Source organism: Coffea arabica, chromosome 10c (genome assembly GCF_036785885.1).
Source record: "Coffea arabica cultivar ET-39 chromosome 10c, Coffea Arabica ET-39 HiFi, whole genome shotgun sequence".
In the NCBI taxonomy this organism is placed as follows: Eukaryota; Viridiplantae; Streptophyta; class Magnoliopsida; order Gentianales; family Rubiaceae; genus Coffea; species Coffea arabica.
Genome location: NC_092329.1, coordinates 8,240,243 through 8,262,612, shown reverse-complemented (window position 1 = coordinate 8,262,612; position 22,370 = coordinate 8,240,243). Strand labels below are relative to the sequence as shown.

At 36.5% G+C, this 22,370-nt stretch overlaps 3 protein-coding genes and 1 pseudogene across 4 annotated transcripts; 2 read left to right on the top strand and 2 right to left on the bottom strand.

Annotated features, from left to right (window-relative positions):
- Positions 1-246: 246 nt before the first annotated feature.
- On the bottom strand, positions 247-4,207 carry LOC113714561 (squalene monooxygenase SE1-like). Of its 2 annotated transcripts, none has more exons than XM_027238466.2 (8): positions 3,802-4,207; positions 2,926-3,037; positions 2,579-2,753; positions 2,137-2,305; positions 1,768-1,986; positions 1,341-1,616; positions 788-1,066; positions 247-675 (listed from the first exon to the last, which is right to left on the bottom strand). In XM_027238466.2, exons 1-8 carry the CDS (start codon positions 4,063-4,065, stop codon positions 571-573), a joined length of 1,599 nt encoding a protein of 532 aa, XP_027094267.1. In that variant the 5' UTR covers positions 4,066-4,207; the 3' UTR covers positions 247-570. The 2 variants fall into 2 exon arrangements, with proteins under 2 accessions (XP_027094267.1, XP_071925567.1); XM_072069466.1 differs by having other exon boundaries at positions 351-675; positions 1,765-1,986.
- An 8,681-nt stretch (positions 4,208-12,888) lies between these two features.
- LOC113715256 (U6 spliceosomal RNA) lies at positions 12,889-12,999 on the bottom strand (annotated as a pseudogene).
- Positions 13,000-13,848: 849 nt separating this feature from the next.
- On the top strand, positions 13,849-16,028 carry LOC113713642 (uncharacterized). Its single transcript, XM_027237421.2, has 3 exons — positions 13,849-14,395; positions 14,521-14,607; positions 15,616-16,028. The coding sequence occupies exons 1-3, from the start codon at positions 13,973-13,975 to the stop codon at positions 15,763-15,765; spliced, it is 660 nt and encodes a 219-aa protein (XP_027093222.1). The 5' UTR covers positions 13,849-13,972; the 3' UTR covers positions 15,766-16,028.
- A 1,217-nt stretch (positions 16,029-17,245) lies between these two features.
- LOC113714410 (amino acid transporter AVT6A-like) lies at positions 17,246-22,310 on the top strand. The gene is made up of 5 exons (XM_027238228.2): positions 17,246-17,912; positions 18,353-18,505; positions 19,289-19,492; positions 20,544-21,009; positions 21,595-22,310. Exons 1-5 carry the CDS (start codon positions 17,495-17,497, stop codon positions 21,731-21,733), a joined length of 1,380 nt encoding a protein of 459 aa, XP_027094029.1. The 5' UTR covers positions 17,246-17,494; the 3' UTR covers positions 21,734-22,310.
- Positions 22,311-22,370: the final 60 nt, after the last annotated feature.

Below are 22,370 nucleotides of genomic sequence, written 5' to 3'. Positions count from 1 at the left end.
GGGAGTTTTTTTATATTATAATTCAAAGGGTATAATGGATATATCAATATAATTTTTTTTTTGTTTCCAATTATAAGGGATTTTTCTATATATTCGCTTAACCTCAAGGGAGTTTCTATATTTTACCCTAGTAACTCCCCAGAAAGAATAATATGTGATCCCAGACTATTAGCTTGAAAGTTGATACCCGTTTGCTTTCCAAAGCTAACCATCAGAAAAATCTCATTACTAAAACTAATATTGCAGTGACTCGGAAAATTTTCACTTCTTCACACTACAATCTGAATGAAGCTCACATCATCCCAGTTATTTACAAAGCAATTAAATCGCCAAAGAGAACCAAAAAACACTAAAAAAAATTCTGTTTACTTGAGACGGTTGAGAAAAAAAAGGACAAATACAATGAGATACAAAAAGACCTAGGAGCAAAAAATATATCACAATTCACACCAGTTTATAAAAGCATCCGCTTTCCACTAACTTTGAACATCGGATTGCAAACGCAGACACAAACTTGAATGTGATAATTGCAATTGAGGAGTTTAGTGTTTTAGCATTTGCTGGACAACCTCACTTAGCAGGTGGTGCTCTATAATATGCAGGAACGGTAACGGGGAAGAACATTTGCCTCACTCCTTCAGCCTTGATAATGGGGAAAATAATTCCCGATGCACTCTGCAGAGGTGAGCTTGAAATTTAGAATATGGCATTGAGAATAGAAATAGTTTTCAATCAGATGTATTAATCGATTAAGAGAAATTAATGACAGAAAGAATCAGATACTCACTGATATCAATCTTGCTCCAATCCACATGCGCTTAGGTGAGGGAAAAGGCAGCAACAAGCGGCCAACACCGTATATCGCCACCGCAAAGAAATGGCACACCAAGCTTAATGGGCGAGGGTTCAGACCAGAAAGTAGAGATACTGGTCCATTTGAGAAAACACCTCCAAGGCTCAAATAGTCAAAGCATGCCTGACGCATCTCTTTCCTTGCTTCATCAGAAGATGAACAAAACACTTTATAGAGGGCACCAGCTAACGTATTGATGGTGGCTGACACAGGCTGCAAACAAAAACATTGAAAGAGGATATAAGCAATAAAATTAACAAGACAATCATTTCAATTTTAAAAAAAAAATTGGATAACTCAAATTCGGGTGTGGGAAGACAAATGCATGAAAACGTCATAAAATGCATTTCCACTGTTCAATGTCAAAATCAAATCACTAAGGAAAAATTTGAATATTATGGAAAGACTCAATATTCATTGGATCAATATTGCTCAATTGTTTTCCATATTGATGACCAAAACAAGTCCTGAACTTAATTAAATGTACCTTACGCAAGGTGTAAAATGATTCTAGATACTTGCAAAGGGTAGGTGGATCATTCAGATCGCCAAGAGGTCTGAGAAGATCACGTAGTACAACGATATCAGACAGAGCCACTGTCATTCCTCCTCCAGTCAAAGGGTGTCGCATGTTGAATGCATCTCCCAATAGCAAAGCCCCAGGGGTAGGATGAGGAGCTGCTGGCATACTTCTGTTGGGCATGGTCCTAATGTTTCCTTTGTCAACCGCAGCAATAAATGCATCATGCAATTCAAGAGGGACCTACAAGAAGATGGTGAGAAAGTGAATAGTTAGATGATAGAAGTTTCACAATCTATATAGCATATTGTTCCTTGTGATAAGAGTAGACTGAAGCTTGTACACCCAAAAAAAATAACAGCAATAAAATTCAAACTTTATATCCTACTGCTACCTGTGGAGCCACTGTTGTCTTCAAATATTTGGCCATTTCACCATTTGAAATAGATGGTACCTTTTGACCAGGTACATCAACCAGACAGCGAACTTCTGTGCTGCTGATTGGATAGAACAAAATAGGTGACGGGTCTGCTAGAACAACATGGCCATGATCTGCAAAAGGAAGTTGGCAGTTCTCCAAAACCAAGCCAACAAAACAAGAAGGGACGTCTACCTGGCAGAGACATCAGTATTCGAAAAATGTAAAACACCAACCAACTTGATTTGTTGTCCTCAAGTAATCCACAGTATGAGAAAGACAGAGAAGACTAATCAGCTATTGATAACTAAATGAGAATAAAGAGAGCTTCTAAGCCATCCACACCTTAGGATCACAAAGAGAGCGTCTTAAATTTGAAAAGCAACCGTCACATACAACAGTGAGAGGTGCATACTTGATCAATTCTTCACCAGATTTTGTTTTGTATTGCACGCCTCTGATAACCCCTTTTTCTTCCAGAAGAGAAGTCACTGTTCCTTGCTCCAAGCGAACACTGTATGATATTTAAAATCAGATCCATAAAAGTAAAAAACCATAAAAAAAGGGTGAAAAAGACTTCTAAGATACTAAGATGCTTCCGTGCTATCAGCCACCAACTTAACTAAATCATTTTTCATGTATTCAGATCTTCTAAAGATTCTTGTTGAATTTAAAGCACATGTATCCTCAATCAGCCATACAGAAATTGCCACTTCTAACTTTATGACTAAAACTGCAGGAAACATACTAAACAACCACCAAGTACAAGAGCAAGAGTAGAGTATACTTGGGAAGAGATGCAGCTTTCTCTCGCATGCGTTGAATGAAACGGCCATTGTGAAAGCTCCTGCCAGAAACATCAGAGTCAAATTTTTCCAAGGGATAAGCCACACGAGTCCTTTTACCATCCTTGAATAAAGCGTATCCGAAGACTCGCTGTGCATCAATTCCCTCCACACAATCTGTAGTCGAGGTTAAAAAAAAAAAAGAATCTGCTTCAGTAATTCTACACTAAATGGGCAAAGATGAGGCTTCTAATGTCAAATGTTGCAGTAGTTGAGCCTACTTAGCTCAAAGCATTACAATCAATTCAATATCAGGACAACATTTTTCTATTAGTTCTGCAAACTTTACCTTCTAGTCCCAGTTCAATCAACTTGAGATAGCCGCCCGGCTGGAGCAGCTCTCCTACAATCCGGTCAGGCTCTGACAAGTCTCTTTCGATTACATACACCCGACGTCCATCCTGCAGGCCAATATGAAAAGTGAATATGCTTAATAGGTAATTTTCTACTTCCTCCTTTAAGCCCATGACAAAACTTCAAAGTTCAATTGTTTTGCATCCAATTTTTTTTAAAAGGACCACAGTAAGAAATATAATTAAGCTTTACAAAAACCTATTGACGTCACGCATGCACAGAAGACCACAAAATGGCAAATATGTGATAATCAACAATCATAGATGTGATCTCAAACCTAAAGAAGGCTTTGTCCTGCTAAGTTAAACTCGCAAAACAACGCTGATCACAAGCCCAAACATCAATAAAATTGAAACGAATAATGAAAAGAAGAAAACCAGATTTAAACCCGTAAAATGAGATTGACAACGGCCGCACCTGAAAAACAAATAATTTTTTTTAAAAAAAATTACACTACTATTAGATAAGTTGCATCAACAGAAAAATTAGTTAATAAACAATATAGTCAATTAGTGTTTAGATTCTTAAATGTACAGCACGAAAAAAAAAAAGCAAAAGAAAAAAGTAACGCAACTCCTAGATCAATCTATAATCTTCCTTTTCCTATTTCATTCATTTTTTTTAACATGCATTTTTGTCATCAATATCACAGTCTTATTCACCTGAAATACAAACACGCACTCAAATAAACTCTCATTACAAAAATCGCTGAATTCATGCAGTACTATATACAGACACACACACACACACATATATATAACAATAATTCTATAACATAAGGCGACGAAGACGAGGAAAATTTTCATACTACCTTCCCGAGAGTGTGAGCGAGAGCGGCGCCAGCGACGCCGGCGCCTACGATAATGACGTCTGCATCGTCGGAGGCGTCGTTGTTCTTGGATCTAAATATACCATCAATGGGGGTGGTGGTGGCGGTGTCACGAGGCTCCCTATCCTCCGCCCCACCTTTACCAAAACTTTTCCGGCGAGCATTAGCATTTCTGGCCAGAATTCCATACACGGCCACAAAACCTAACGCCACCGCCAAAATCGTTTCCCAAACATATTGATCCATGAGAATTACAACAATGCCGCCGACGACGTTGAATCAAAACGGCGTCTCTGCTCCTTTTGTTACAATCCTCAGCCTCCTCCGCGGCCTACTCTCCCTTTCTTGTTCGCTTGCTTTCTGTTCTCTCTCTCCCTAATGGAGAGAAAGCAACGGTGCTTGGCTTTTATTTTTGTATCTTTTTGTATTTTTTTTTATTTTTTTATTTGATCGTTTAAATGTGTTTTCTCCGGAATATATTCTCCACTAAATGCTTCGCTGGCGATTTTGGGGATATGTGGGAACAATGCAGCCAAGCGCCAAGTGTGTGTGACTGTGTGAGGGTGCTGAGTTGTGTCCCGGAGACATTTCAGGATTTACGCTGCTCCCCCACTCTTTTTATAGGGCCCAACTCCAACGTACCACACACTTCAATTTCTTCGTCACTCTCTCTCTTCTTAGTGTGGTTCAAATTAAATAACGGCAAAAAAAAAAAAATTTCCTTTGCCGTGCAAATATCTTGTTCTTGATCCACAAGAGATTTAAAATCGTGCCATTCCCTTCCACTGTTAAATTTAGAATTCGAATCTTGAATCTAACAATTGAAGATGAGAAGGGGTTGAGAGAGAAAAAAAAGATGTGCCATTCCTCTTAAGGAAATTCATACTTTCGCGTTGGTTGAAACGTAGATTTTACGTGAGCTATTACAATTTTTTTATTGATCTGTTCCCGTGCGATTGTTTCACCTAATTTTAGATACTTATTTTGGATACTTACTTGATTTTTCTTGTATATTTATTCATTTAAGTTTTAGATTTTCTAATGACAAAATAATAAAATCTAGAATTTACTCGAGAACAACCTTAGCTGATTTTAATTATTCTCAGTAATTAACTTTTACAAATTTACAACAAACGAGAACAGAACATGTACAAAGCTGAAATTTAAGGCTCAATCATAAATACGGATATATGCCACTCATGTCCGAATGAAAGTGCAAGGGTACAATACCTATATATATATATATATATGCTTTTATCGATTATTCAAATATAAAGGTAGCTTTAATCATTCATATAAAATGGAAAAGTTGTTGAAATTTTAAGAAAGTGATTACGACCAATCAATCGTGAAAATACAAAAATTTGAAGCATTTTTTCCCTCTCGGCTTCTGCTTTTTGGTGGGGTTGGGGAAAGCGTGACAGGCATGCACAAAATGATTAATCGATGTTAACAGTAGTAAACTAAATCTCAATTTGACAGGGAGTCAAATGCACTTAGAATCCTCTGTCCAGTAATTATAAAACACGTCGGTGCTTTCATAAATCTACCATGTGTCTAAATGTTTTTTTTGGGTAACAGTACATTTAGCCTAACATGAATCAGGGGAACCTAATAGGGACTGAACTATCATCAAATCAGATCGAATGCATCACACATCTGTATAAATTTAGAACAATTCTAATATAGAGACACGTTGATGGGATGCAATGTTTGAATTCTTAACCTCCCACCTCACAATTAATGTGATAGCCAACTCCTCTAGATGGAGTTGGTTGCCTGAATGGGTTGAATTGCAACAATTGTTTTGCACTCATTTTTCCATTTAAAATTTCGTGGTATGGAGATGAAATCAAGTTAGAACTTAGAAGGGTATTGAAGATATAAAGGCATTCACATATAAGCAAACCATGTAATCACATATAAACTCCAAATATTTATTCGTGACACGAGTCTATTTTTGTTATTGTATACAACATGGTAATAATGTAAGAATGATTAATTTGTAATATATAATCACGTATAAACTTTAAATATTTACTCGTGACACGAGTTTTTTTTTTCTGTTATTGTATATAATATACTCATAGTGTAAAGCCACAGCTGCCGAGTTCACTCGACGGACAAGCTTTGAAATGTGTTCGGACTCGACTAGCCAAATGGAAGCTCGAGTTCGATTCGTTTATCACAAACGAGCCGAGTTTGCATTAGCTCGTGCAAATTAACCCCAATAAAAACCTAAAATTTTTAAATTTTATACTTTTGAATTGTGAAATGATATATATATCCTTAGTTATCGAGCATAATCGAGCTACTCATATAACAAACGAGTCGAGCTTACTCGACTTGTTAATTAAACGAGTATATCTCGAGTTTGAGTTCGACTCGTTTACCACAATTAACGAGTTGAGGTCAAGCCTTATCGAGTCGAGCTCAATCGAGCTTTCGAGTTGTTCGTTCCATTTAACAGCTCTAATCGTATGATGTCAAGCTAAAAAATGTAAGAGTTAAAAGTGTTGGGTGCTCTTTGGGTGTATTGTGTTGTACGTTATGTGACGATAAAAAGATAAAAAAATTTTAGTTAAGGATGAGTAATCTTTAAGAGAATACGTAACTTTCGTTGATTTGGTTTTGGAACTTTCTGTATTCGTGGCTCAGAAAGGCATAAAATAACGAAAGAGCCGTTAAAAGCGTATTTGGTCCCAGTCAAACGCTTTTATTGGCCTCGTGGAACGGTAATACAATAATGAGTGCTCGACAGCGCCAAAGCGTGTAAAGCCACAGCTGCTTCTGTCGTTCCTTCCTCGACCGCAAGTGTCACCAATTATCTGAAAAAAAGAAAGTAAAACACTTTTGTAGATGATGGAAACCATTCGTGCGCAATCAAATTGATGATCTTCATTCATGTCTAAACATGGAGATTAATCGGAGGAAGGGGACCAAGTTCAATCGAGTTTCGTCCAATTTCTCTTGAATTATCGTGCACAAATAAAGCTTACGATTATAATACTATCTAGATGGTCTGTTTTAGAAAAATAAATTTAATTTAAAATATCATTTACAGTGACACTCTAAAACACTCATAAGTTTTAAAAAATTTAAAAATACTTCGAATCGAATAAAGTACTGATGACGAGGTGACTGGCAAGTGGTGGTGGATGAATATGAAAGGAAGTGATTTAGTAAAAGATGTTTTTGTTATAAAGATACTAGTTAAATCACTTGATTATTTATCTGTACAAATTTCAAATAGTGCTATCACAGCCAATCGATTTTTGAATATTAATTTACCACTGTAGAATAAATAAATTGCTATTTTACAAATTTCTGAATATTAATTTACTATTTATCTATAAAATAAATTGCTATTGTAGAATATTATAAATATTAATATTTGATATATCTCATAGAATTAATTACTTTTATTTTTGTATAACAAAATTTGCATCATAATTACTATTAGAGATTCAATTGGTTGCATACAATTTAAACTATTCCAAATAATCACATTAAAAATGTTTTACATTATTTTTTCAAAAAACTATTCCAAATAATTTTCTATCTAAATCACTCGGTCCTATTATACTTTTTTTTTGGTCTCAATAGTTCAACACATTTGGAGAAGGCAACCGCTGAAGTTTAATCTAAGTAGTCAGAGAGTCTCTTAGAGCCCTTCCATGCATCAAGTTAGGAATGACAATGGAACAAGAGATCTACGGTCACTAGAAACATTATGCACCGATATGTCTGTAAATACTCGAAATAAGACCCTATTATATATGCATTAATTCTTGTTTCCTAGTTCTCCTATTAATTTAGGCTTAACCAAATTAAAGTACAAAAAAACACTACTAATATTGAAGACTTTCTTGAATCTGCAAACACGAAAATAATGTCAAACATTTTCTACATTTAACCAAAATCTAGGGTTAAGTAGTTGATCGAGCAGCCCTGGAAAAATGCCAACCCCATAATATTAATATTATGGGTTGTCCCTACTATTCTTGCGCTTGAACTTTACTTCATCAACTACAAATTCATTGGTTGACAAAAGCCACCCAATAACTGCTCCCGATTCATTTAATTAAGAAATTTAGGACAGCAGCAAAATATATAGTCAATTGACGAGAAAGAAATATCCAACTACCGGACCTTTTCTGCAGCATGCAAGGAGCATATGGGAAGCGGGATGGTCATTTGAGGGACGTGGATCAGAAGATGTATTATGTTTCTTTTTCGCGCTTATAGTCAATTCTAAAGGTGAGATTAGTTTTGTTCTCCACTCATTTTTCCTTTTAAGAATTAGTTTTAACTTCTAATTAATTTTTAAAACATTTCTATGTGATAGTCTCAACTGTTTTTCATTTAATATTTTGACTTTTTTTTTTATAAACTTAGAAAAAGGGAACCAAAACCATAAGTTCAAAGATATTTGCTTTTCTTTTCGAAATCAGCTCTTACAAAAATCAGAATTAATTTGAGATTAATTAGCCCATTACAACCATGTACGAACTCGACCCCATAACGTACGATTTGAGTGTATTAACTTTACTTTTTCACGTACGCATGTCGGATAGGACTATTCATCTGAAAATGGAGAGGGGACGGAATGGAAAAATGGGTTTAAATATTACTAGCTTGTAGCTAGATTAGATACTAGCCTACGAAATTTTGCAAAACGACGTATCAACAAATATTTCTTGACTAATAATAACTTGCTTTATACTCATGTGAAAAAGAAAAAGAAAAAGAAAAAAACCGTTCCTTTCATTCCTCTCCCGTTGGTCGAGCGTCTTCAAACCTTCTTTGGTCCGAGAGAAGGGGGCGGCTATCTAGCAGGAGTCGTTTTGGTTGTATGCCACCATCATTGATGGACGTTGGTTGCACATGGCCTAATCAATTCGACTCAAGGTCCGGCGCCAATTTCGTTGCATTTGTTCTCCTCTTCTCTTCTTCCCCACTTTTTCTATTTTATTTAGATAAAACCCGACTGTTCTATCTTTCGAGAGGCCCGGCAACAATTTCAACAAAGAATGCGATATTTAATCATTAAAAAGTGCCATTTTCCAAATAAAAAAGCTATCACAGGAGAAAGAGACTTCTTGCGGGAATTTTTTGGGTCCATGAAACTCTGATGTCGTTTCTTCGTTTTGAGGCATGCACGTAGTTGTGACTTGTTACGTGCGTACATACAATTCCCTTGCAACGTTCAATCCAATAATTGTCATGCGTACGTAGAAGCTTTATATAAACACGTAATGGCTGTTGGTCACCACCAAAGTCTTTAAGATTTAGTATGATGGAAGATTAAGAATTTAAATCTTATCTCCTATCACTTGCCACAGTATGTGTTTTGCCACTTAGATGGCTTAAATTCATACAAGTGTGTAGTACTTTCGCCTGATCCGATGGTGATTCAATTCCCGTCGATTCCTCCGTACGGTTAGTTGGACCCTTCCCTTAAAATCGATTAGGAGTAGGTGTAGAGTAGATAAATACGATTGACAACAAAAAAAAAAAGAAGCTTTATAAAAACGTGATTCACATTTTGCATGGCGAATTTGAATGACAATTGTAACCCCAATTGATGCTGACAGTCAAAGTAAATTACACCTTTCTTGCTGAAAATTACATAGCCATCAATTTACCCGCAATAGTTTTGATGACTCGTGCATAATCATATATTGTCTAGTCTACTCTGCTCAAGATAAGGACACTGAAAGAATGATGCCAAATTCGATTTCAGAGTTAATTTGGACATCTCACGATTCACGAACTGAATGAACGTGAGGGATCCTCAAATCTACTTTAAACGATTTTCCCATAAAGTGAATTTCATTGTTGATCGAGAAATGACAACTAGTACTATCAGCTATCAAGAAGAAGAAGAGGGAATGAGAGTTTCAGGTATTAGCTAGGTGGTCTACCCTGTTCCATATCTGGTGCACATGGACTCCACAATGTCGCTCCGATCGAGAAAAGCTCCCTTTCTTCAGCCACAGAAACCAAAAGAAAAAACAAAAGACTTTCACTTGGTTGTTGGTACAGTTTAATTTGAATAACATATGGTTGGTAGACGAAGAAGACGGTGTGGTGCAACAATGTTGTTTTTTTTTTTTTTTTTTTTTTTGGTTATCTAAAGATATTGTATAAGTATTTCATTGGCCACAAACATTTTCAGAAGCATATCAGTATTGTGATTGGCATTCTAATTATAACATTAAATAAATGATTATCAGATATCTTTAGGAATAGAGAAATGTGTCTGGATATGACAAAAATATTTCCAGAGGACAAAAGTTCATTCATTTGATTATTGTTATGACATTATTTTAGGTGAACCTAAAATGCTATATTAAAGGGAGACCATATAACTGATATGAGTGTACAAAATGCTATATTACTCTTACTCCCACTCCACTTCAATTTATTTAGGGGAGGACCTAACAATTGAGTCAAGAGAACTAAAATGAGTGATTTTCACGTTTAGATCAAAAGAGTACATCACTATACGCCCTTTAGATCTTATAGTATATACGTTTTAACTAGTTGATTCGACTAGTGATCAACTCACTTGAGACTATTTTGGACAGCACTAGAAGTTGCCAATTAGCATTGTCTCCATTAAGTCCCCTCCAAGTCGTAACAACAGGCTATTGCATGCATCATTGTTCATTAATGACACTCTGCAACACCGCAGTTGAAGGCGCACAGAGATTCTCTAGTTCTCTCCGTATTACGACCACGGGCAGGAGCGGTTGCAGGTGCAAACTTTTGTGAGTCCCATACACGTTATTAAAAAAGAGGTATAAGAAGTGATTTGGATACGTATAATTTTTTTTGATCAAATCTTGACCGTGAATAGTTCAGGAGCGGTCCATCTGATGACCGCTCCTGCCCCTCATCCATGTAAGGAGGTCAGATATTCAAACTTCACATCTTACCGTTCAAAAAATCGAAGAGTGTATCAAAACACCCCTTTAGTTTACATGAGCATGCCTGCCCACCCTCAAGTCCCTTGCACACCCCCCCCCCCTCCTTATACAAGTCAATCGAGTTCCCCCTTCCCTGCAGAGTAACATATAGTATGTCAAAAAAAAAAAATGTAATGGCCCTATAAATAGAGCTCATTTAGGATACAGACAGGAAATGTTACTAATGTAATCATTTTGTAACAGTAGTATAAGAACACTTCAACAAGTTATAATTCAGTGTAAACGATTCATATATTTTTACGTATTCTGATCTTTATAATTCAAATTTTGCCTTGTTGGTAAATTGGAGCTAATGAATTGTTGGGAACAATTGTAACTGACAACCGTTCCTGCTTTTGAATCCTAGTTCATTCCTTGTACAATAAGACCGTTAATATATCCTTTATTGATATGACGTCTTTGGCCATGATTGAATTAATTTTATGTGAAGGAAAAAAATGTTAATCGGGTAATATTTTGCTCTTCGGAGCAGTGAGGTGACCGACATGCATGATTGATTATGTTATTATCTATTTTTGTAACTGATTAGTATCTTCCCATAAATTGGCATTTTCTCAAAAAAAAAAAAAAAAAGGATACCGTGTATCTTTGTTCTTGGTTGTATATTAATGATGGTTTCGCGATGAAAGGAATCTTATGGTTGGGTTATCCTTAACCAATGTACCCAACCTATACCTGGCAATTGAGTGGGTTAGGCGGGTTTTGGTCGGGTTGATGTTGGATTTTCATTTAAATGGATTACACCCAATCCGCCCAATATTAGGTTGGGTTAATTTTGGGTTGGGTCATATTGGGTTATCTCAAACCGATGACCCAATATATAAAATAATAGATTTTGATACATAAACTCTCTCAAATATATTTTCACATACAAAAAAAAAAATTCACACACATAAATACATTTTCACATAGATAGATATATTTTCACACACTAAAACACTCACAGATACAAACACACACTCACTTTTTAAGTTCTTTTGAAATACGTTATTTTTACACATACAAACACACTAAAATACATATTAATATACTTTTACAAATACACACACATACTAACTGTTTAAATTACTTAGATCCAATCATACTTTAAAGAAAGTTATAAACTGAAATTTTGACCCAAAAAATAAACACAAAAGAATCATGCATGATAACACATCTGAGCCGTTGTAAAATAGAGAAATTAGAAATTAGAAATAAACACAAAATGAATCATGTTGCATCCTAAAAGATAACTTCCGAATTTGCATCTGAAATTTATTTTGAATATATCATGAGTAGAATTTGGCATTTGATCCTCCGTTCAATATTTTTGTGTTATACTCCATATTACGCCATATATCCTTCACGATTAGTTGGCCATTCCTATGATCCTTATTATGGGTGTCACTTAATTCACAGTGTAACATGAAATATAATTCTACTAAAAGTTTTAACGAAGAATGCCAAGACTTAAATTATTCTTCTCTTATTCAAGAAAAACTTTAATCCGCTGGAGAGTCAAATTTGATGCTAACCATAAATCTGGGTAGTAATATTTATAATTTGCACAAACTAGAGAAGACAATAGTATAAGAACAAGTTTTACATCTCTGTCAAATAAAAGTGGAAGTTGGGTAATGGGTACCCAACACAAATACCCAATCCGCCCAAAATATATTTGGGTTTTTATTACCCAACCCAAAATTGACCCAACACCCAAATTACCCAATCCAACTTCTGAAATTAGTAGGTGGGTTGGGTGGGTTGTTGGGTTGTTGGGCATAATTGCCAGGTATAACCCAATCTTAACTTAAGAACACAATCACACATACATACAATATACTCACATATCCAGTTGCATCTCTAGGTTGGACAGGGTTTTGCATGAGATTCATCACGTTGACTAACAAAATTTACTGTCTAAATAAGATATTGTACCACAAGTGATGACTTTTATGTCGCGTAATAGACCTGGATAAGCTTAAAAGTCGAAGACAATAACTGGTACCTCTCACATAATTCCATGAAAAGATTCGACACAGGGACAACCTGTACTGCGAAGTTTCTATATGCAAGCTTGTTTGTTGTTCTTCTGAAAAATGCATATTTAATCTGATCTTCGATTTGTGCATATCATCCTTGTGCAGGGGGGCCTTGCTGATCTTGTCTGTTTCGTTCCAATTTTATCGAATGTCCCCCGAGGGACATATTTAATCTAATCCATTTTAGAAATTACAGAACTAATAAATTGTATTCCAACGATGCAATTAATGGGTGAATAGTTGAGTTGGGACTTGGGACTCAGCTGTTGTTGCAGCAAAATTCTTTGGATTTTATGTATGTTACTGCAGCAAAATAACCAATGGAGTACGCGAACACAAATTGGCTCGGTTGAAAAGAACAGATTATTTTCTTACAAAAAAGTCGCGTGTTCGAATTCCATCATCGATGTAATGGTTGTATTGGTGGACGATTTGTAAGAATATCTATAAGTGATCTATGATCCTGGAAGCATGTCTTGACCTGTAGTGATGATCAGAGTCGAATCCATCCAAACTTTTTCGTACAAAAAAAAAAAAAACAAATGAAGTACAACTATGACTAACAACTTAATTACAAATTTGAGCCAGTAGTAGTGAAAATTGTTGGATTTTAGGCGATCTATGTTAAAATCATCATAAAATCACGGGACAATCTTGAACTTTGCTCACACAGACAGACTTTCGATGCTGTATGCTATATGAAAAAGAATAATACTTGGCGAACGAATAAAACGTAGGAAATGGAAAATCTAATGAATAATACTTGGGAATTTTACAATCCAATTGACAGAACGTCGAGTGAAATACTATGCGCGTATAATTTTAATAAAAGACAAGAGTTTAAATACTATGGGCTTTGATCAAATGTAGCTGTTGAAAGGGAAAGCCCATTAAGTTTTATGGGCTTCGATCCAAACTATTCCAAAAGCCCGCTGAATAAGGAATTCTTATTTTCCCTCCGCGCCACTGGATCCAAACTTTGGACGTAAGAAAAAGTCATTGTTCGAAATCAAACGACGCCGTTAGGACGTTACCTCTGGTCTTTGACTCTGCCCGGACGCTTTCAAACAAGGAATACAGTCAAAAACTGTGAATTGAAATGGCGTAAAAAAAAAAAAGAAAAAAGGTTGCAGAGTGATGGCAGCCATGGAGTTGAAATGCTCGGACATAAGCTCATGGAAGGCGGCTCTGTCGTCCTACAAGTCCAGCATCGAATCCTTAAACAAACCAAACCTTATTTCCCTCGACGATTTCTACAGGAACGAGCTTCCGGTACTGGTAAAGCAGAGGAACCCTACTCCATATATAACGACTGATGAACTCTCAAAATTAATGCAGTGGAAGCTGAGCAGGGGCAAATGGAGGCCCAGGCTGCTGGACTTCGTTTCTTCGCTGAACGACGACGTTGTCAAATCAGCCTCGCGAAAAGCGTTCGAGTCGTTGCCGGACGTTTCTAAAGCTGTTAAGGAGCTCACCGTCTTGAAAGGCGTGGGCCCCGCCACTGCCTCCGCTATTCTCGCTGCCTATGCTCCTCATATTACTCCATTCATGTCCGACGAGGTACAAAAATTCAGAGAATTTGTGGAATTATTTTTCTTGAAAATAATAATAATAATTAAAGGAGACATTTTATGTAAATTAATTAATTATTGTTTTTTGGGTGGCTGCGAATGTGGTTGAATTAGGCGATGGAAGCAGCAATTGGTAACACGAAGGACTATACATTGAAGAGTTATCTAGTTTTTGTGGAGAAGTTACAAGCCAAGGCAATGGTTGGTTTGAATTTATTTATTTTTTCTATGTGTTTTATTTTTATTAACCAGAGATTGTTGTTATTGCAACTTCGAGCTGAATTTTGCAGCTAACTAATATATTTCCGGATGTTTTTGGTATCAAGTGTATCCTGTTATAGAAAATGATCAGAATTCAAAATTATTCAGTTGCAATTAATTTATCTACTGCATCTATTTTTTTTAAAAAAATGTTTTTCACTGCATTCTAGAAAAACATATTTTCGTCAACAAGTTAGTTTTTGCTGATTGATGCGATTCCTTCGACTTGGCTGCATCGTGGTCATGTGACTTCACAATGCACATTACCAATTGCCCTGCATTGCCATATTGAACTGATTCTTCCCGTGGCTTGTGCTTCAGATTTGGTGCAATATAATCATAAAATTATGATTTTATTTATTTGTTTATTTTTTGTCTTTGCAATCATCACCTTGTGGTGCTGGAGTGTTTTTTTAATATGAAGGCCTTGCTTACCGTCTGGCATCTTGACTAGTTGATTTATGTCGACGGTAATGCTAGTGCTTTTACATGTTTAATTACTATTAATATAATTATGTGCTTGAACATCTTTCCCTTCAATTCAATTTATTCTTCCTGGATCTCTGGGCAGAGAGGGTATCTGAATCTTCTCGAATGTTTACTAGGTTCAATCACTTAAGACATTGCCAGAAAATTTTTTAGCCTTCAGAATTGATCATCCTAAATGCTGCATTAGGGCCTAGAGGTCATAGTTTTGATACCATCTTTGATGGCTTGTTTGAAAGGTGAAACTCCTGATGAAGGATGGTGTATCATCTATTTACTTCTTGCATGCTGATGTAGCTACTTTGATATCTGATATTTGGATGTTTACATGAATGACTTGATATAGACTGAACTGCGCTATTGGTCCTAGCCAAACTGCTATCTTATCGTGAGTTGGATTCTCTTTCTGTTTGACATTGCATCTTTGTTGTTTGATGCAATCTATGGAAAAATTGCTCTTAGGAACTTTCAAGCGAGGAGGACCTATTCACACCATCAGATGTTGAGAGGGCTTTGTGGAGTGCTTCTGTAGCTGCCAAGTCAAAAGCTTTATCATCAAAGCCTGCTGAGGTTGACTTAGACAAGAATTCCAAAAGAAAGAGAAAGCGGTGATTGGAAACTAACTAGTCCGATTCTGGCACTAACTAGCACATAAGTTAATTCTTGCACTGCGTTATACCCAAGTAACTCTAGTAATGTGCAGCTTGGGTTTTCTTCCCCATGGAATATGTCTATTGCAAGACAATTTTTGGTACAGTTTGGTCTATCTTGCTCTGCCTCAGGTTGACATCATGGTCTTGGACTCATTCCTGTGCAGTCTTCTAATATGAGAAACCTGACCAATGCTCATAAATCTACTGCTAATTTCTGTGGTCTCTTGGGTCTTCTATTGGGGTGGAATCTACAAAGTAAGGTGATAATTACTGGTTTCCAAACTCTCAACTGGTCATCTTTGATTATCGTTCCGAGCGTGATGACCTATTGCCTCATAATGCAAGGATGAAGGCGCAGACAAGCTGAGTACAGAGCAGTTTTAAACTGATAGGGGCATTTATCTTTGCTCATTTTAGACTTTGATACAAGCACGGCCAACCTGAACACTAGGTTTTAGAACGAGGGGGTGGCTTGGGACTTGTTGCACTTGCTTGAGGCCGCGGATGCATTAACTACTATTAGCCTGGGCCATCGCTTATACATTTACCCAAATATGTGTAGCTTAGCGGGCTATTGCTTATTTTCGGGTTAGACTGGGGGCCAATAAATGGAGTATAAAACTAATACGATTTAGATTGGCTTCAATCTGCAATATCCAGTTCATTTCGATCATTTCTTTTTAGCAGATGTAGCTGCTAGAAGGGAACCTTTTTTGGCAATGCCAAAAGGGTGGGGCTTTGGTTTTCTAGTACGGTACTTGTTTAGCTGTCATATGCCTAGTTCCTGTGTTAATGGTTGGAAATGCAAGTCTGGTGAAGAAGCTGTTTAGCTTGGGAAAGAAATCTTTTGGCCAAAATATCTGCCTAACTTTGGGCAACTCTTTGCACTTGATTAAGCAGACCTAACTTTGTATTGAAAAAAGATGCAAAACTTGATTTCAGTATTTGCTTATGAGAAAGGGTCACATGTTTTTATGATGGATAAAAGAGGGAAATATAATTTACTTCTTCTGAGTACTTAATATTTTATCTATCTAATCCATGCGCAAATGGTAAAAATCGAAAATGAAAAACAATCGGTAAAAGCTTATTATATACACTAATTAAAATACACTGTACGCCCTTTCGAATGATTATATCTGAATTGGAAGTATTCTCTGCTGGAAAAGGAAAAAGGAAATTTAGAAATTATCCAAAAGAGGAAAAGAATGATATGATTTTCATTTATCTTACTCACTAACATCATTAACGTCTTGGAATAGTCCAGTAGTTAGGGAAGATTTTTAGAAATTTTACCCCTGTCAGGTTTAAAATTGAATTTTTAAAATTCTTTTCGTAATTAAGTTCAGAGTTCAAATTTTGATATTACAGTTGGGGGTATGAAAAAAAAAAAAAGGAAAGAACAAACTCTTTTAACATTTAGCAAGATCCTGTAGAATATGTTGGTGTAGACATTTCATTTCATAGTTCATACAGTAGAGTTTAGACACAGGAAAAGTCCATGTCCTAACGGCCAGTTTCGGGTCCCATCATCGCCGATTTGTTACCATCTAATTGGCTTCCACGTCCACGTTACTTCCCGCGTAAACTCATAACACAAAGCCTCGTCCACTGTCTACGTTCGTTTGATATATTCAATCGGATCAATCCAACAAAATCTGACAAATTCTAACCAGAAATTTACGAGAATGTCCTACGTCGATCGCAAGTATCGCCGGAGCCCTAAATCAACGCCCCTCCTTCCAAGCAAGCGTGTTGCCGACGCCGATGGGGAATTTCACGAGGTCGCCAGCTTCGACGTCGATGGGGCCTCATTCTCTGGCGCCGTTTTCAATCTCTCTACCACCATCGTCGGCGCCGGAATTATGGCCCTTCCCGAAACGCTGAAGCAATTAGGGATGTTCCCGGGGCTAATCTTCATCGTTCTCGCTGCAATGTTGACGGAAAAGTCTATTGAGATTATTTTAAGGTTTAGTAAAGCTTCCAAAGCCACCTCTTACTCCGGCTTAGCCTGCGATGCATTCGGCAGCGCCGGCCGGACTTTGCTTCAGTTCTGCATTGTGGTTAACAACGTCGGCACTCTTGTTGTCTACATGATTATCATAGGTATTGGTCCTAAGCTCCAATCATTTTTGTTCTTTTTTTTCCTTTTTTGGCTTTTCTTATCTAATTTTATGGGCTTACATACATTGGGTTTCAGCTAGGTTTTAATATGAGCTGAAGTTGCTTTTTTTTTTTGGGAGAAAATCCAATTTCATTGCAAACTGATGTTTTTATTTTCATTTTTTTGCCTTCTGGGATAAAGTATGATATGTTTTCATCAATTTGTGATTAGAATTTTGGTGGCGTTGAATTTTACGAGGCTCAATTTGAGCTAAGCTATGTTAGGTGTGCCACCCTGGTAGACCAGGGGCAGTATTTGCTGGGGTGAGGATGAGGTAAGTGCAACTGTAGATGGTGTCCTAGTGGGAATAATATTAGTGCTACATGCTGAAGGACGAAGAATCCTTTGGGAAGTAACTTTAAGCTGGTGTCTCTGGTGACAGGTGATGTGCTATCAGGGTCTACTTCAGATGGGGTGCATCATTCAGGTGTAATGGAAGAATGGTTCGGTCAGTATTGGTGGACTAGACGATCTTTCGTGCTGCTTCTAACAACCCTTTTTGTTTTTGCTCCTTTGATATCATTCAAGCGTGTTGGTGAGCATCCAAAACTCTTTCCCGTCTTATAATCTTACTATTTCTACTTTGAGTTGTATATAATAACTTCACACTATGTGCCTGGTTTTGTAGAAGTTTCCTGATATTGAATTCTTGTTTAATTTTACATCACAGCGTAACACATTCAAGTGATAGTCCAATTTGTGTAGATATGTTGTTCATTTTGTGTCACCCGTCTCTGAAAGTTATGGTGGTTCATTAGCTATCTAGAAATGTTAAACCTTTTGGGATCCATTATATTCAATATATCGTTTTGGTTTGGAGAAAAAGCTCCTATGAAAAACTTTACCCATGGAGTTAATACCCATCTAACTGACCTTTCTTTCCTCAATGAAATGTAGTATCATCCCTCTGAATTGAGTCAATCTAGAGCTTGTTCTTTGTTGAAGAGATTTAATTAAATTGAGATGAAGTGTGAAAACAAGAGATACTAGGTTAAGATCCAATCACCCTTTATTGAACTCTGTGAGCCTAAAAGAGAAAAAATCATCCCAAGTTTAATCTGAAAGGATTGAGATTGTGGCATATCGCTGGTTGCACTCCTTTGATTACCATTGAGTTTAATCCTTTCATTTGGGTAAGATAGTGGTACAACTTCGGCTATTTGGTATAAACTTTTCTTGTAAACACAGTAGAAGATTAGCAGTTGCTCAAGCATTTAGTTTTGTCCATGATCATCTAACAAGCATCATACCAGCTAGATTCTTTGATATACACGCTAGCTTATCACCATTGGCTAATATTAGTAATTTCCTTAACTAGATTCACTGAGATACACATCAGCTTTGTCGGTGGCTTTGGCTGTTGTATTTGTGGTGATCACAGCAGGAATAGCCATTATTAAACTGATAAATGGCAGCATTGGAATACCACGTTTGATGCCAAAACTTGTTGATCAGGCATCTTTTTGGAGGCTTTTCACCGTTGTTCCTGTACTTGTTACTGCCTATATTTGTCATCACAATGGTAAGTTCTGGTCTTTAATCTATTTAATCACAATGGTGTTTTACTTAATTTTACTGTTGCACAAGGAACTCGCTTGTGTATTTTATTTGGGTGTCTTGCAGGAGAAAAGCATATCACTGTTGCCTATCTCTTCCAATTAAATAGTCCATTTTTAGCCTTTTGGTGTTGGCAATGAATGCTTTACAAATAGTCATATTAGTGACTGAAAAGTTGAAATAAGAATTGCACTATGCAATTCTAACTCGTCATTTGCATAGTTTTACTGCCATTGTCAAGTGTAGATGTGTCTGGAACTTTTAACTAATGATTTTTCAAAATGAAAATTTATAGTCCTTGATGTTTTTTGAGAAGAAAATTGTTATCATCTATGATGAATTAAGAAGTGTAATTATGGGTATCATGTGTACTTTGAAAGTTGTTACAACTTACAAACGTTTTAAAGTAATTTAATGTCACAGTAGATGTACCCGGTGTGTTTATGCATGGTCTAAATTGGAATATGTATGTGGTTTGTGTTTTTATTTAATAATTCAAGGAAATGCCTCATCATGTTCGTGTTATCTTGTCTGAGTGATGGCCTTCTTGCAAGGATACTTCATGTGTTTTAGAAACATTTCTTATGCATAAATGATTATGCTGGAAAATGTTTAAATCCGGGGCAATTAAGTGATTTTCTTTGCAATGTGTAATCCTAAACATCACATGGGGAAAGCTTTAAGCAAAAAGAAAATAGGGGGAGTTTTAAGTGTATGCAGATTGAATGTTGGATTATTTGGGATGTTCTTAAATATTGGGGTGGAAAATGTATGAATTTGATTTTGGCATTTAGCAATTTATTACTTACCATGGTGGAAATGAGGAGATTACCCTGATCGTGCAATCAATGCTATCAAGGCATGGTGCCAGTTAATAGAGCTTGAGAAGTGATCCTGGAAATTGATTTTACTATCATCTTTAGAGTGTTTGAGATTTTCTGCTGCATTATAAGTGCTTTTTCTTCTCTTGCCACTAGTTGCTTTTTGCTGATTGCTTCTCTGTACGTGTGTTACAGTTCATCCCATAGAGAATGAGCTAAAAGACTCCGCACAGATGAAGTCTATAGTCAGGACGTCAATCACTTTGTGTACATCTGTTTATTTAGCAACTAGCCTCTTTGGATTTCTCCTCTTTGGAGATCAGACAATGGATGATATACTCTCCAATTTTGATGGCAGTCTTGGGATCCCATATGGCTTACTGCTTAATGATGTGGTGAGAGTGAGCTATGTAGTTCACCTGATGCTTGTATTTCCCATTGTATTCTTTTCACTTCGCCTCAACGTTGATGGCCTTGTGTTCCATCATGCAATTCCTATTGTTTATGATAATAGAAGATTCTTCTCAGTTACTGCAACCTTAATCAGTTTCATCTTTGTGGGAGCCAATTGTGTACCTAGCATCTGGGATGCTTTTCAGTTCACTGGAGCTACAGCTACAGTCTCTGTTGGTTACATATTTCCTGCTGCCATTGCACTTAGGTGAGTACAGAGTTAATGGTTTCCATTATATGAATTATACACTTAAGAAGCATGCTAACATCTATTCTCTTAGTTGTTTTTATGTATACAAGCTATGCGCTCGGTACAGATTAAAAAATAATAATAAATAAATAATATAATTTGATAGATTTTTCTTAAATTGCCACATCTGCAGGACTGAAAGTGATAGAATACAGTATTTTGTTGCTCCTCTGCTTTCAGTTCTGCTGTACATTAGCTAGATGCCTGTCATTTGTGTCGCGGCTTAAAACAGAAGATTAGGAATGTTCAAAATGTAGATGGGTTGTAAAATTAATGATGAGCTTGTTTAAACTCAACTCCACTTGTTATATATGTTCCTAAATCGGTAATTCCATTCCAAAGAAGGATACTTATTGTCCTTAACTGTTAGTTCCAGATTGGACACAAGGAGACATTACCTTTCTGACACTATGTTGTACAGATAAATTTTCAAAAACATTCTCTCCCTTTTTCTCACCTTGCAATCATCACTTGCCAACTATTATTCTTCCTTTTTGGTATTATGTTTCCGAATTTTCATGTTAAGTGGTTATGCTTGTGTAGAGATACTCATGGCATTGCGACCAAGAATGACAGGCTTGTGTCATGGGTCATGATACTCCTGGCTGTGTCTTCAAGCAGTGTGGCTATCTGCAGTGACATCTACAGCAGTTTTATTAGCAGTAGAGGAGTTGATACATAGCCTGAAAAGAAGAGAGGATATAGGAGACTTGTCATGCAGTGAAGACATGGAGAGGGTTACAGATATTGTTTAAGACTAACTATCAGGTTCATCGATTGTATTTGCCCTGTACTTCCGGTGCCACACTACTTGGTAATCTGAGTCCTGAGAAAATGAAAGCCTTAATTTACGTTTAAAGGACTAAAGAATCCCAGAATCAACTAGAAATGAGCGATTCTTGGACAGTCTGAGTTGGGTGTGTTGTCTTGGTTCTGGAGATGCTGTGGCTCATAAAATTCAAATGTAGGGTGAATTGCTGGGCAGCCATCCATAGATGCTTTTTTAAAATTTTGAAGTGTAATCAATTTTCTTAATCTGTACATTTGGTTAACCAGTTTAGGGCGAAAATTCATAGTTTTTTCTCACTCATGTAGAAAAATTAGAAAAATCTGAGCTTCACGGGTTTGATTCTTGGATTATCTTTCCTAGATGAAACTTCTCTCTGCAGAATCCCAGTAGGGTGATGTTGTTGTTACACGCTCCATTTTCGTCATAAATGCAAATCAAAGGAATCCCATGAGCTATAGTTATTAGTTAATTGTGGTCTTCATGTAAATCGATGAAATACCTGTTTGAACATTTTGTCTGATGCCTTGAG